This window comes from Denticeps clupeoides, chromosome 20 (genome assembly GCF_900700375.1).
Source record: "Denticeps clupeoides chromosome 20, fDenClu1.1, whole genome shotgun sequence".
NCBI classification, from domain to species: Eukaryota; Metazoa; Chordata; class Actinopteri; order Clupeiformes; family Denticipitidae; genus Denticeps; species Denticeps clupeoides.
The window spans coordinates 2,191,708-2,206,442 of NC_041726.1; the positions used below are offsets into that span (position 1 = coordinate 2,191,708).

General features: G+C 48.6%; 2 protein-coding genes across 3 annotated transcripts; one reads left to right on the plus strand and one right to left on the minus strand.

The window, feature by feature from the left end:
- The first annotated feature begins 1,536 nt into the window (after positions 1-1,536).
- Positions 1,537-9,028, plus strand: LOC114770189 (casein kinase II subunit alpha). 2 transcript variants are annotated; one of them, XM_028963890.1, is made up of 14 exons: positions 1,537-1,616; positions 3,087-3,160; positions 4,183-4,310; positions 4,399-4,510; positions 4,614-4,715; positions 4,808-4,858; positions 4,962-5,021; positions 6,153-6,236; positions 6,703-6,813; positions 6,972-7,073; positions 7,170-7,270; positions 7,478-7,626; positions 7,837-7,926; positions 8,809-9,028. In XM_028963890.1, exons 3-14 carry the CDS (start codon positions 4,210-4,212, stop codon positions 8,925-8,927), a joined length of 1,182 nt encoding a protein of 393 aa, XP_028819723.1. In that variant the 5' UTR covers positions 1,537-1,616; positions 3,087-3,160; positions 4,183-4,209; the 3' UTR covers positions 8,928-9,028. The 2 variants fall into 2 exon arrangements, with proteins under 2 accessions (XP_028819723.1, XP_028819724.1); XM_028963891.1 differs by lacking the exon at positions 1,537-1,616 and adding an exon at positions 2,389-2,437.
- Positions 9,029-10,889: 1,861 nt separating this feature from the next.
- Positions 10,890-14,574, minus strand: LOC114770594 (protein tyrosine phosphatase type IVA 3-like). Its single transcript, XM_028964631.1, has 4 exons — positions 14,558-14,574; positions 13,366-13,635; positions 12,310-12,384; positions 10,890-11,848 (listed from the first exon to the last, which is right to left on the minus strand). Exons 1-4 carry the CDS (start codon positions 14,572-14,574, stop codon positions 11,731-11,733), a joined length of 480 nt encoding a protein of 159 aa, XP_028820464.1. The 3' UTR covers positions 10,890-11,730.
- Positions 14,575-14,735: the final 161 nt, after the last annotated feature.

Here is a 14,735-nt window from a genome sequence, read left to right on the forward strand (position 1 = left end):
ACCAGCGTATGCTTGGAGTTCCCTCGAAAATACGGGGGGAAAAGCTAAGACTGACGCCCTTGTTTCTACTGTAAGTCCCCACCACAATCGCATCCATGGCTGCCACCCGATCCGCCGGTCCTTTCGCCTTTTTTATCAGAGAGAACAAATGCCAATGGAAATGAATGGGCCGTCTTCAGACAAGACAGGAAGTCTACCCATCGGGGTTTTACCTTTCCGCCGGTTTGTATGGGGGCCTGTGGCAAAAAGCAGAGGTCCTCTCTCGAGCAGAACAGGGGTTACTGCGGTGATAAAGGGAGAAAGTGGTCCTCTGTAATAGAGTTACATCTCACACGTCCTCTGCGCCGGTATTTAGGACCGGCCTTGAGCTGGATGAAAGGGACCTCTGTCTGAGCACTAAAAGGATTTCTCTCTTGAAGTGTAAAAGGATAATTAACCGTTGAGGATCCCGTCGTTCGGCCACATTACGGAGCGGGCGACCAAGCCGCTTAGCTGTCTTTTCAGGCAAAACATTTGGTAGAAAAGTCTTTGAAAGCTGGTAATGTCAGGTTTACATGGGCCCAGGGGTACACCAGACTCCTAAAGTTCCAACTTTAGAACCACGTTTGAAAGGAAATAACTGGACCCCAGAATTGCTGTAAGAAAACAGAGCAGGACCAACGCACAGAACAACCTTTTGAAAAGTTCCGTATGGCCGAACCCACTGAACCCCTGTCTGTTTGTCATGCATTCTTTTAAATGGCACATTTGTACGGGCATACTTTAGGATCGCCTTCCTTCTTGTACTCAAAAACCTGACAAACATAGAGTGGAGTTTCAGTCTCCGGTGTCCACGCGTGCATACAAGCGCCTGGTTCGGAGTCGGGCCCGTCCTCTCAGGAACAAGAATGCTTGCGAAGATGCGTGCCAGCTCGGTAAATGAACCGTAATAATAATTTAGAGGCGGTTTCCATCATCGTTGAAGAATTACAACCTTTAACGGGCACATACCAGACGGGATTTATTGAAGCGACGATGGTATTGAATGGCTTTTAATATAAAGTGTCACACATGATTCCTTTGTGTTGACTTTATTTGGGGTGGAATTATCTATGGCTAGTTATCCACCTGACGAGCCTTAGATGATGAATGCAATTCAATAAATCTGAGACGTCTGCTTCCAGCCAGTGACAGACGCTATGAATAATCTGTAATTCTGTAATTATCCATTTATCTTATTTTTTATCCAAGACATCCAATACGTGCAAATTTTATTATGAGTTAATTAAAATAGATCCATTAACAGCATCTGTGATTATTATTATTATTTTAATAAAAAAAACGGGTATTTAATGTTGGAGAAAACATACCAAAAAAAAGTAAATGTCTAATTTCAACAGCGAATTCAGTCACAGCGTTGAATGAAAACGTCGATTTACTTTAGAGACTTACTTAATAATAAATAAAAGTTGAAACTAAACCTGGAGTTCTTGGCAGGCGGGCGGGCAAACTCGCCGCGAACGGCGTGGGCGCCCCCTGGAGGACGGGAGGCCGCGGCGCTCTTCCGCGCCTCGACTTGTTTGCCGGAGCGGCGGTTCCGCGGGAGCCGCCATATTGTCGCCCCGGAGCAGCGAGAGGTAGTGCCTGCGCGTCGCCCTCACTCTTCCGTTTCGCCGCGGCCGTCGGTTCTACGCGTTGTGGCCGAGTAAAACCGACAAAAATAAGAATAATAATAACCGCGGGGCGAGATTATTGTTAACGAGCGAATGGAAACGGGATGACGAGTTGTCGCGCTAGAGAGGTGGCTCGACACCCTTTAGCTAGCGATGACTAGAATGTGGCGGCGGCGGCTTCTGGTTCGGCGGAAACCGCTTGATCGTGCCATACCGGCCTAAAACCCCCGACGGCGCATGATAAAGAGCCGCGTCCCGCTTTACTGCCCAGCACCCGTTCGGCCGGCATGTTTTATCGTCCAGATTTCGACCGGTTTGTTCCTTTCTTCTGAAGATGGCTGCATCCCCTGGAGCTACTGTTGCCAAATCCGCTAGCTTCGAGGCCAACTTTAACTGAGCCGCTTGTACGTGTGGTTGCGTGTATTTTTTAAAAACGTTATTCTCCGAGCATTTTTCGGTGTCTGTACACGTTTATTGTGCCGCTTCGTCCTTTCGGCACCAAATGCGTCTTAAACGCAAGAAAGATGGCTGTCATAAGGTGACTTAAGCGACGTTAGCCCATCTGTAATTACTTATCTGTTCTGTACAAATACTTCCCCGCGTCTCTTATTTCAGACGCATCTTTTAAAAAAACCAAGACGTTTGGTTTTTGTGTGTGTTTGGTATTGAGTGTACTAGTCGCTTATCTTTTTATTTTCTTTTAAAAGACCAGGTTGAATTTCCGCTGGCAAGATCTGGCAACAGGCTAGCTAGCTAGCGGCAGTCAGTCTCCTGCTCGGCCGACGGTACATTTACTGTTTTTTTTTTCTCCTCGATGTCGCGCATCGTATCTTTTTTAAACGCCGGTTTTAATTCGACAATCGTCTCTGATTTCATCACATGACTTAAAAAGTAATAAATGATATTTTGAAACAAAACTCTTGATCGACCGTCCGCAAGGCGCGAGCCGATAGCTAGCTTAGCGTTAGCTGGAAGGCTAGCCCGCTTTACCTTTCCCGCATTCGGAAATACCAGTAAGCAACACTAATTCGATTAAAGACACACACACACATATATATATATATATATATATATATAAATCGCGCATGATTAATTTTGAGCCCGAACCCCGTCCCTTTGCTCGCTAGCCACAGTTTATTGGTCGCCATATGCGATGGAAGGTTAACGAGCTGGTTGGTTCAGTGCAATTGAATGCAATACGGGTTCCGTTGCAGCCGAGTCGTGTAGCTCCTCCGCGTTGCCGTCAAATTGGACCCGCGACTAGTGAGGATGTAACGGCGATGTTCCAGGAACGTAATAAGAATCAGCAATGCATGCATCGCTTGTCTTGATGATTGTACACCAACGTGAATGCTGTTTTTTCTGTTTTGATAGTTCCTAGGTCTTCTGAATGCAATGTGCGTGACCATTTCTTTCTTCGATTGTGTCTTCAAGGCTCCTCTGCCCTCCCCTCCAGTTCAGCCTTCTCAGCCGCTCCATAGAGGTCTCTGGAAAACCTCGTATTCCAGGTGAGTTGCCAGCTAGTGACCAGTGAAGGCCACTATCCGGATTTGTCAGATTTGTTGTTCCTTCAGATTCAAGTAGTCCACCGCCACACCAGGGCAATCCAGAGTAGTAAAGCGGCCCGTAATCAGAAGGTTGCCGGTTCGAATCCTGATCCGCCGAGGTGCCACTGATTAAAGCACCGTCCCAAAAAGCACTGTGGTTAAAAGCAGAGGACACATTTTGTTGTGCGCACCGTGTGCTGTGCCGCAGTGTTTCACAATGACTATAATTTCACTTCATTAACGGCCCTTATCCAGAGCGACTTGCACTGAGTAGTTACAGGGACAGTCCCCCCCTGGAGACACTCGGGGTTAAGTGTCCTGCTCAGACACACAATAGTAGTAAGTGGGGTTTGAACACAGGACTTCCTTTGGTTCATAGGCGAGCGTGTTACCAACTGTGCTCCTAGCACCCTATTTTTACACCGTTTCTTCTTTCACGCACACACACACCCACCCACGAAAGTCAGCAGGAATGCAGTCATATATTTAGCATTTATCTCAACAAGCGTCTGCGCTGTTCTAGTCTCGTTTCGGCTCGGTTTTAAGCTTCGCGCGATGCTTTAGCTGCCCACCTTGACACGTACCGTCTTTAAACGCGTTAGGCCTGGGCCAGATTTTTTTTTTTGTTAATTAAGAGTTGGTTATCTTAACAAATGCTCGTTTCAATAGAAGCACCGTGTACCTTTCAGCGGCTTTCCATAACTGCAGAAACCGAAGCGTTGACATGATGGGCGGGGTTTACTGTTCTTTTATCCCACTTTAACACTTCAAAGAGTAGCGCGTAGGATGTGTTTCCGTGGGATCCGAAGCATTTTAAGATCAGGCTGTTATTTAAAAAAAAAAATTTTTGTAAACTTGTCCAACGTGCTCTCTTGCTGTGGAAGTAGGTCACGTGGTTCGCGCCCTCGGCGATATCGGACCCGTGCACGCATTGTGCCGGTGTTTTGCCCTCAACAGTTCCCGTTGATCCAATTTCTGTCTAGTTCCGAGCGCCGCGACCCGTCCCAAGCATGTCCGGCCCGGTCACCAGCCGATCCAGGGTCTACCCCGACGTGAACACGCAGAGGCCTCGCGAGTACTGGGACTACGAGTCGCACGTCGTGGAGTGGGGGTGAGTGGCCCCGGTGGTCGCACCAGTTCCCCTAAATAAAGCCCGGAGCGTTCTCCCCCCTAAAGCCTCTCGTTTCTCCCGCCGACAGGAACCAGGACGACTACCAGCTGGTCCGGAAGCTGGGCCGCGGCAAGTACAGCGAAGTGTTCGAAGCAATCAACATAACCAACAACGAGAAAGTCGTCGTGAAAATCCTGAAGGTAAACCCTCGCCTTTTTATGGCGCTGCTATTCTGGCCGCGAAATACTGCACGGCGCAGCTTGTCGTCATGCAGGACTGTTTTTCCGCACTTTTTGATTGCAGCCGGTGAAGAAGAAGAAAATCAAGCGGGAAATTAAAATCCTAGAGAACTTGAGGGGCGGCCCGAACATCATCACACTCTTAGATATCGTGAAGGACCCGGTGGTGAGTTGCCCGGAGGAGTTTTGAAATATGCGCTAATAAGAATAAATGTGTGTAATAACCTTTTATTATCGGTAACCTTTTCCCTCTGCCAGTCTCGAACACCAGCTCTGGTTTTTGAACACGTTAACAACACAGACTTCAAGGTATGTTCTTTGGCTTGTTTTACTGTACAACAACTGCACGCTGGTTATTTAAAAAAAAAAAAAAAAATTATATTATAATTATTTATTCTTTTCTTCCCTTCAGCAATTGTATCAGACGCTATCGGACTATGACATACGGTTCTACATGTATGAAATCTTAAAGGTAAGGGCGTAATTGTCGCATGGGATGCGATAACGGGGGCAGGGGTGGCCCAGCGGGTAAGGAAGCGGACCCGCCATGCCGAGGCGTCTTTCGTGGCTGCTCGCTTGGGCGACGGGTCAGATGCAGAATTTCACAGTGACGATCACTCCACCGCTTTCACTTTTAAACCCCAATTTTTTTTTTTTTTTTTTATAAATTTTTTAAAAAAGCTCATTTGTAGTTCGCTCCGCCGTTAATGGAGCCTTTAAATTCCCTGAAAACACCGCTTCGCTGCCGGCTTCATAGGCCGCAGGATCGTCTGGGTGTTTAGTCTGACTGGGGGTAAAGGGGAGTTAGCCGAGTCAAAGCTACAAGGATTTATTTCAGTGGACGTGCGGGAAAATACGGCTCTTTAAAAAAAAAAAAAAAAAATGTTCATAAACGCACGGCCAACCTCCTTACTGCTCGTATGAAGCTCACGTTGAGGTAAAGGCGGAAGAAAGCGGCCTGTTAACGTGGCTCGCTGATCGGACGCCGCGTCCCTCTGCTCAGGCTCGGGTGTGTTAGCCCTTAAAGCCGGCCCACACCGAAACCGCATCCGCCGTGCCCTTTGTCCCACTGAATCATCCCCGCTGTGGGTTGAGCTTTAGCCCTCGCCCGGGCCGCGGCGTCTGGACGTGAATGGTTTGCGGAACTTCTTGCAGCCTTTTGGGGGCGGCGGTGGCCTGGCGGTTAAGGAAGCGGCCCCGTAATCGGAAGGTTGCCGGTTCGAATCCCGGTCCACCAGGGTGCCACTGAGCAAAGCACCGTCCCCACACACTGCTCCCCGGGCGCCTGTCATGGCCGCCCACTGCTCACCAAGGGCGATGGGTTAAATGCAGAGGACACATTTCACCGTGTGCACCGTGTGCTGTGCTGCCGTGTATCACAAGTGACAATCACTTCACTTTTTTGAACGTATGGAGTTAACGTTTTTGCGTGGTTTATTGTCAGTTGAGCGCACTAGGCCTTCCAAATTATTATTGAACTTTGACCCCTGCCGCTGTGACACGGACTAATAGAAACAAAGCATCAGCAAAAAAAAAAAAAAAAAAAAAAAAATATTTTTCTATTGGATTATTGCATATAAGTGACTGCTTAAACTCTCCACAGGCCCTGGACTACTGCCACAGTATGGGAATCATGCATAGAGACGTCAAACCACACAACGTCATGATTGACCATGAACACAGAAAGGTAATGTTCACGAAAGTTGGCGTCTCCAAGAGTAGGGGCGTCGGAGTAGCCTCCAGGTCATTTTAGGAAGGCCAAAAGTTCTGCCAAAGCAGAGTTGACAAATGGTTGGAGGTCTAATTTGTGCCCTTTTTTACTCACTTGGCAGAATTAAATTCTAAGAGGTAAGACCGCTTCTAGAGGCAGAGCTTTTGGATTTTTTAAATGTATTTATTTTTTTAGATTTAACACATTAATCCAATTGACTACACTACCCAGTGTGCTCTGAAACGGTCACTAAGGTTCCATTTGTTCTGTTTTTTTTGGGGGGGTACCAGACGCCTGCATTTCTGTTACACTAATTTTAGCTTGTTATATATAACAGAGCTTTGAGCAAATGCTGAGCTTAATTAAACTCATTTCAATCTGTAATTTACTTATTTCAATTTCCCTTTTTTTTTTTTTTTTTATTGTGTTTGGGGATAAAAAGCTTCGTCTGATAGACTGGGGTTTGGCAGAGTTCTACCACCCAAGCCAAGAGTACAACGTGCGGGTTGCATCAAGATATTTCAAAGGACCTGAGCTGCTGGTGGACTACCAGGTCAGAGACTGTTCTCTCTCCATCATGCCGCTGCCTTCTAGCGTTAATGCAAAGTCTTACACAAAAATGTCAAATGATAGAGTCCATATTTATTCATACAGTTTTTTTTTATTTTACTGGTAAACTATTTCTGCACATTTTTCGTTTCTCCTCTGCAGATGTATGACTACAGTTTAGACATGTGGAGTTTAGGCTGCATGCTGGCCAGTATGATTTTCAGAAAAGAGCCCTTCTTCCACGGACACGACAACTATGATCAGGTACAGTAGATTTTTAATAATAATAATAATAATAATATGTATCTCTAGTCTTGGTTTGCCTACTTGCATTAGAGAGTCGCTCCTTTTTCTTTGCAGCTTGTACGAATCGCTAAGGTCTTGGGCACAGAAGATTTGTACGACTACATTGACAAATACAACATCGAGCTAGATCCACGTTTCAATGATATTTTGGGCAGGTGGGTTTTTATAAATAAATACATTTTTACATGATAATTTCATGAAAATGTCTTTTATCCGTGCTAGACTTATTGTGCTGTAAGCTGCCACATAATTCACAGCACAAATGTTTTGTGTCGTACGGGAGGTTAAAGTGCCTGTGCCGCACTCGCCGAGGGTGTGGACGTTGCGTAATCACGTCCCCCGTCCCTCGGGAATTCTTTCAGACATTCCCGCAAGAGGTGGGAGAGGTTCGTGCACAGCGAGAACCAGCACCTGGTCAGCAACGAGGCGCTGGACTTCCTGGACAAGCTGCTGCGCTACGACCACCAAGCCCGCCTCACGGCCAGAGAGGCCATGGAGCACGCCTACTTCTGTGAGTCCCGGCGGTAGTAACCTAGTGGGTAACACACTCGCCTATGAACCAGAAGACCCGGGTTCGAATCCCACTTACCACCATCGTGTCCCTGAGCAAGACACTTAACCCTGTCTCCAGGGGGGGACTGTCCCTGTAACTACTGATTGTTAGTCGCTCTGGATAAATGCTGTAAATGTAAATGTCCCGGCCGTCTCTCTCTTCTTCCAGTTCCCATCGTGAAGGACCAGGCTCGAATGGGCTCCACGTCCGGGCTGTCGACAGGCTCCACCCCAGTCAGCACGTCCAGCATGATGACCGGTACGGCGCACACGCGCTCTTTATTTAAACCAGCCGTCTCCCTGCACGCTTCCTGCTTCCTGCCGTCAGACATGAAATTACCGGACGGGTCACAGTGGACCGATGAGTCCGTTTCTTCGTGCACGTAGACCCTCACCATGGAAAAGACACGAAACGCATATGATGCAGCGTCGTCTGGAAAATAAGCTCGAACGCACAGGAGGGTGGTCCTGCTTTTCCCGTCATTCCGCAGAGGAAGCGTGTGACGACGTAATGGCGTAGCGTCAGGCTTCAGTACGACAATTTTAGTACAGTAAAAAAAAAAAAAATCATCTCATGCTCCAGTGGGGACACGTGTGGCTTATTTATGCACCATTTCTTTTAAAAACGAGTAGATGTAGATGCAGCCTATACAAAGGTCCGCTCCATAGTAAAATATATACACACTCGCTCATGACAAATTAGTGGATCTTTTTAATTCCGTTTCTATGACTATTGAATCTTCTGTGAATTGGCTATTGCCCTCATGTTGTCATGCACGTTGCGACCAGTCAACATAGTTTGAAGAGTGTAAATTAAACGCAACCGCGTGGATTGCAGCTGTGCTACGTCCACGCACTCGCAAACAGATTCTAAATGCGAGTTTTTGCATATGGCCGTTCGGTTGCACACGCTACTGCATATGGCCGTATCCACACGCTAATGGAGATTCATGACTAGTAATTACGGGTGGTAGTGGCCTAGTGGGTAACACACTATGGACCAGAAGACCCGGGTTCAAATCCCACTTACTACCATCGTGTCCCTGAGCAAGACACTTAACCCTGAGTGTCTCCAGGGCGTCTGGTAAATGCTAAATGTAAAATTTGTTTTTTTTTTTTTTTTTTTTTCCCCCCCTTGCAGGCATCACATCCATGTCATCATCACAACAGCCCCTGGGTAACATGGCCGGCTCTCCCGTCATCTCGTCCCCCGGTGCCCTGGCCGCACAGGTGCCCGCAGCCGCGGGCGCCCAGCCCTGAGCCAGTCGACTGCCACCCTCCCTCTCCCCAGGCCACCACATTTTTATGTTGAGTCTAATATACAAAGAAGGAGAAAAAAAAAAAAAAAAAAGACTAAATTAGGTTCCTCTTCTTTTTCTTTTCTTTTTTTTTCATACAATAATTGTATATTGAGATTCGGAGGCAAGGCGGAAAAATTTGCATCCGTTTTTCAATAAGTGTAGCTGCGTTCTTTCATGATTACCGTGTCTAGAGATGCAACTACAGTGTAGAAATGAAGAAAAATGGATAATAAAATTTATTTTATATGTCCCTAAAAACTCTTGGAATTTTGTTCTTCGCTGCAACTTAATTTGCTGCTTGAATTCGGTGTAAATGTGTCCGCGTTGGTCCGACTCCGCCTGTTGGTATAATATAAAGGAGTGATGTTGGGTTGGGGAGCACCTTGTGCCTTTGTGGGAAGTCCCCGGAGGTCCACTTGGTGATCCACGCCCCCAGTTCAGGACCTAAACGTTTACTGAATGTACATGAGGGCCACGCCGTGTACGTGCACTTGAACTGCTTCGCCTCAGCTTGCATTTGCGGCCACGTCAGTGAACAGCAGACGGCTCTCGCGTGGTGAGGGTGTGACCACCTTGGAGTAGCGGTGGTCCTGCTTCCACGCTGTGGCACTGGCCTCCATCGTGCCGCCAGCATTCAGCTGAATGGGATACGTTCTATGATTTGATTTAGACGCCCGATTGCCCGGCTGAGGAAATGTGTTGCTCTTCATCATCTGAAAAGGGAGGATCATGAAACAAGGGCTCTGCAGAAGCCGAAACCTGTGGCTGGACGTAGTGAGGCTCTTGGGAGTTGTGCACTTTTTTTGGTATTCCCACCAGCAGGGGGCGCTTAGCTCCAGATATGTTCACATGTGGAGTTATGTACTTAACAAAAAGTGGAGACCTGACCTCCACAGTCACCGGACCTGAACCCAATCCAGATGGTTTGGGGTGATCTGGACCAACAAGTGCTAAACACCTCTGGGAACTCCTTCAAGACTGTTGGAGAAGCATTTCAGGTGACGACCTCTTGAAGCTCATCGAGAGAATGGCAAGAGTGTGCAAAGCAGTAATCAGATCAAAGAAACTAGAATATATTATAGAATATATTATTTCACCTTTTTTTTGTTAAGTACAGAACTCCACATGTGTTCATTCATAGTTCTGATGCCTTCAGTGAGGATCTACCAACGTAAATGGTCATGAAGATAAAGAAAACACGATGAGTGAGAAGGTGTCCAGACTTCTGGCCTGTACTGTAATTCTTATTTTAAAGTATAATTTACAATAATAAATTTCATTATATAGTGCTTATATATATATATATATATATAAAAAACTTTGTATTGTTGCTGATTTCTCTATGCAAAACAGCTTAAAGCATGTAAACCTTGGTAATGGCGAATTGTTTTATGCAAATATACTTCTATGCCCAGTCACCAGAAAACAAAATCATGTTCCGTCTGCCCGACTCCGGTCTCGAGCCATCCTGCTGCTGCAAGATGATTAGTGACCGCTCGAGCCTTGTTGGCATGAAGCGAGGGGTCTTCTGGCCTCTCCGACGGTCTCTACCGAAGGCCGAAATCGGAGAACCATTACAGCAGCTTCCGAGAAGACTGACCAACACACCTCTGTTTTAGAACCCTATATTTCTTGTTAGTCGTATAAGAAAGTAAAATGCGGCGCTAGCTGAGGAGGAGCCGAGTCTTTGTCCGCGGTCCCTCTGAAGAAATCGCGCTCGAGCGAGTTCACAAAAGCCGGCGCGTGTGGGCAGCAGCTTTTATCAACAGCCAGTCGTGTTCCGGGACAGAACGTTCCGGCGGTGGCGGTGCCAGTGGGGGGTTCGGCGTGATCACTTCGCTTTGGCGGTTCACATGACTCATCTCCGGCTCGCGCCCGGCGCCACCGCCGCACGACAGAGGCGCCACTCAGGTTGGACGGCTCATGATTGACATCCTTTATTGATAACATTTCTCTATACAGTTGAAGGCGGGGCCCTTCCAAAAAAAAAAAAAAGGAGGCGTGTCTCAAGCGGGTGAAAGGACCCACCCGTCCCACCCCGCGTCTCCGCTGTAACAGCTCGGCGCCCATCGCGCTACGTATATATATATATGAATCGGCCCGGGCGTCGCCAGGACCTTGTGTGTCGAGGTTTAAAAACACCGTACAATCAGTGTGCTAGAAGAACAGAAAAAGAAAATCAAGGTTTCCATTAAACATCAAATCCCCTCTTCGCCGCGAACGTAACCGCAGGCGCGTTCCGAGCTCACTCGGCGGGGAAGGGAGGAGGAGAAAAGAAAGGAAAGAACGTAAAAAAAAAAAAAAAACGAAGCGCCGAAGCATCGTGGGAAATTAAAACGTACGCCGGCACGCGGCGGTTTCCCGGACGGCCCGCGGCTGATAGGCCGGAGAGAGGGATAGAGAGAGAGAGAGAGAGAGAGAGAGAGGGAGGGAACAGAGCAGGCACGAGAAAAATAAAATTAAAAAAAAGAAAAGAAACAGATACATTTCCGCCGGTCCCCTCGAATCCCGCAAATCTCGTCCTCCGAGAGGCGGGACGTGGGACACTTTGGGCCGAGGGGGCAACAACGTCGACCCCAAACGCCTCTTTTTTTTCTGGGTGTAATTCTAAGCCCGCCCCCGTTTCAGACGTGAGGCGGCGTGGGGGCGTGGCCGGGCCACGGCAGTCCGTGGCGGCGCGTACGAAGAGCAAAGTGCGTCGTGTGGAGGTCCGAGTCCGTTTTTTTCCCGCGCTGGTCCGGGTTCCGTCTGCCGGGGGGGGGTCACATGACGCAGCACTTGTTCTTGAAAATGTGGGGGTGCTTGTAGCGGAGTCTCTGTTTGGGACGGTACTTCTCCAGGTAGGTGAGCTGCTTGCTGTTGATGGCCCCCCGGCGCTTCCTGCGGAGGCCGAGCAGATACCAGACTTTAGCGAGCGAGCCGAAACGTATGACACCCCCGGTCCAACCAAACCCCCCCGATTTATTGTGAAGGAACTGTGACGTGTTACAACGTGAAACAAACCCCCGGGTTTAAAAACGGAAAAAAAACAAAAAAAAAACCTCCTTTTCAGAAACACTCGGAATAAACACGCCTCTTACGTATATAATAAAAAAGGGTTATTGAACCAACGGCATTTGCGGATCGGCGAGAGAAAAAAACTTTTCTTATGGAAGTCGCTGGAAGGGATTTCGAGCCCTTGGGTCACACTGATTTACATATAATCACATATAACTAATCTTGTACAAAGAGCGAGAAAGCGCGAAAAAAGGTCCGAAAAAACAACACACACCTTTTCAGAAGACGTTGCCGTTGGTTCAGCTTGTTGAACGTGTGGTTTTTCAGAACAACAGAATACTTACTGTCTAATGAACTGGATGGCATCTTCATACTTCATTCCACTTTCAATCAGCGCCAAGGCAACAAGAACAGGAGCTCTGGGGGGGAAGAAGAAAAAAAAATATATCGTATTTTACGGGGTATAACGTTTGAGACGATATTCAAGACGTGAATGGTTGGTTGGGTGCCCTCGGGAGTGTCGGACTCCCCAGTTCAAATTCTTTAATAAGATGATATATTTGCCGGAGACGTCTGGCGTTGTGCTGATGCCGATTTCATGACGAGAAACGGGATCTCGTTCTCAGGGTTGCCAGATTGTGCGGTTTTTGGCTAAAACAGAGTATTTTGAGTAGTTGGGGGTTTAAAAAAAAAAAAAAAAAAATCGCAGGAAGAAGTGTGCACGAGAGCTGTCAATCATATTAAAGGGCTACTCCCATCGAGGTCCAGATGACCGATTTATTTATGCGGCTTATGCACTTATTCTGGCGACGTCCATTATCTGGCACCGTGGGACGAGCGCGGCGTAGCGGGTGAAAGTTCAGGCCGTGTCGTTCATTTTCTGTTAAGCTCCGACCGGGCATTTCAACAAAAGGCCAAAAAGCACGTTCCGTTTCCTCCTGAGCACGAGAACCCCGGTCCAGAGAACCCTCCGGAACGGCTGTAATTAGTGGCCGGGGCGAGGAGGGGCAAGGCGAGGCTCTCTCTCCGAAAGCGGGCCGGTGTTTCCCATCTGAACGGTACGAAAATAAACAAGGCGGGGCCAAGAGCGCGCTGGCGCCCGCTCAAGAAGCGGGGCCGACTCCCCGGGGAGGGGGACGGAGGGGGACGGGCTTCGGCGGGCCGCGGATGGGAACGGCATGGGCGTGGCCCTCGCCCCTCCTCCCCCTCCCCCCGAGACGGTTGTAAAAGCCGCTCGTTTACGACTCTGACGCATAAGTTGCGACGCAAATGCATATTTTAGACTATTTTACGCCATTCACGCGGCTGTTAATAACGCGAAGCGTCCTGGCGGTCCGGACTGGGCGTGTCGAATATTCGTGTAAATATGTCGGTTGTGCGTTACGGCGCCGGGAACGGACCTTCCCAGCCCCGCCACGCAGTGAACAGCCACACAGCAGCCCGGCTCTTCCAGGAAGCGGCTCTTCAGCAGGCTCAGCCAGTCCTCCACCACCTTGGAGGGAGGCGGGGCCCCGTCGTCAAAGGGCCAGTCCTGGCAGGGAGAGAGAGAGAGAGAGAGAGAGAGAGAGAGACACACACACACACAGTTAAACTCGTACGGCAGGTGAAGGTTCCGCCAAGTCAGAGGGTTTTTGTTTGTGTGCGAGCAGAATTCCCCCCACGCCGCCCCCCTACACCATCATAAACTCCTGCCACACACACTCATACACACTCACTTATGCACAAACATGCACACTCGTGCATACACACACACACAGGCACTCACACTCACTCACACACACCCACACTTACTCACATGCACACTCGTGCACACTTACACTCAATTACACTCACACACACACGCACACTTACTCACATGCACACTCGCGCACACTTACACTCACGCACACTCACTTATGCACAAACATGCACACTCGTGCACACACACACACAGGCACTCTCACACTCACTCACATGCACACTCGTGCACACTTACTCACACTTACACTCAATTACACACACACACACACGCACACTTACTCACACTTACACTCACGCACACTCAATTACACTCACACACACTCGCGCACACACACTCACATGCACACTTACACTCATGCACTCGCGATGATGAGAGCCAGTCGCTGATTGGTTCAGGTGACGCTGCACGGCGAATACTCGTCGCCCGCCAGGACGACCCCGGCGCGGTGCTGCACCTGCTGAGGGGGCGGGGCCGGCCGTGTCTCGTCCGGGATTATTTTTTACTTTTTTCGAGTGGATGGACGTTCACCGGCATAAATAAACCGGCACGTCCTGGTTAGAAGGTCTGGAGGCGGGGTCACATGACAACCCTCGAAACGAGCCGCCGCCGCCACCGCCGCATTAATCACATTTACCTGGGTTTAAAAGGTTCTTACTCCAAAGCCGCTTACGCCGGCGCGGCACCGTTCGTCTCCCTCTCCGTTATTTTTATATCCATTCGTCAAAATCCGCCGTAGCAGCGGGTGACGTCACACGATGGGCGTCGCCATATCGTCCTCGCGGGCCCTCCGGACCATTCCTTTCTATCGATCCGCAGCGAAGCTTCACGCCCGGAACACGAGAACGTTTCACCGGAACCTCAGTCTCATCTCCGCATTCATCTGGTTGCACCAGATTTAACTTCTTATTAATTATACTAATTATTCATATTTTTGTTTGTCAACATGTGAACCCAGCGCAACACGGCAGAGAAAGAAAGAAAGAAAGAAAGAAAGAAATGGTGAGGAGGAGGAGAAAGGGAAGGAGGAGG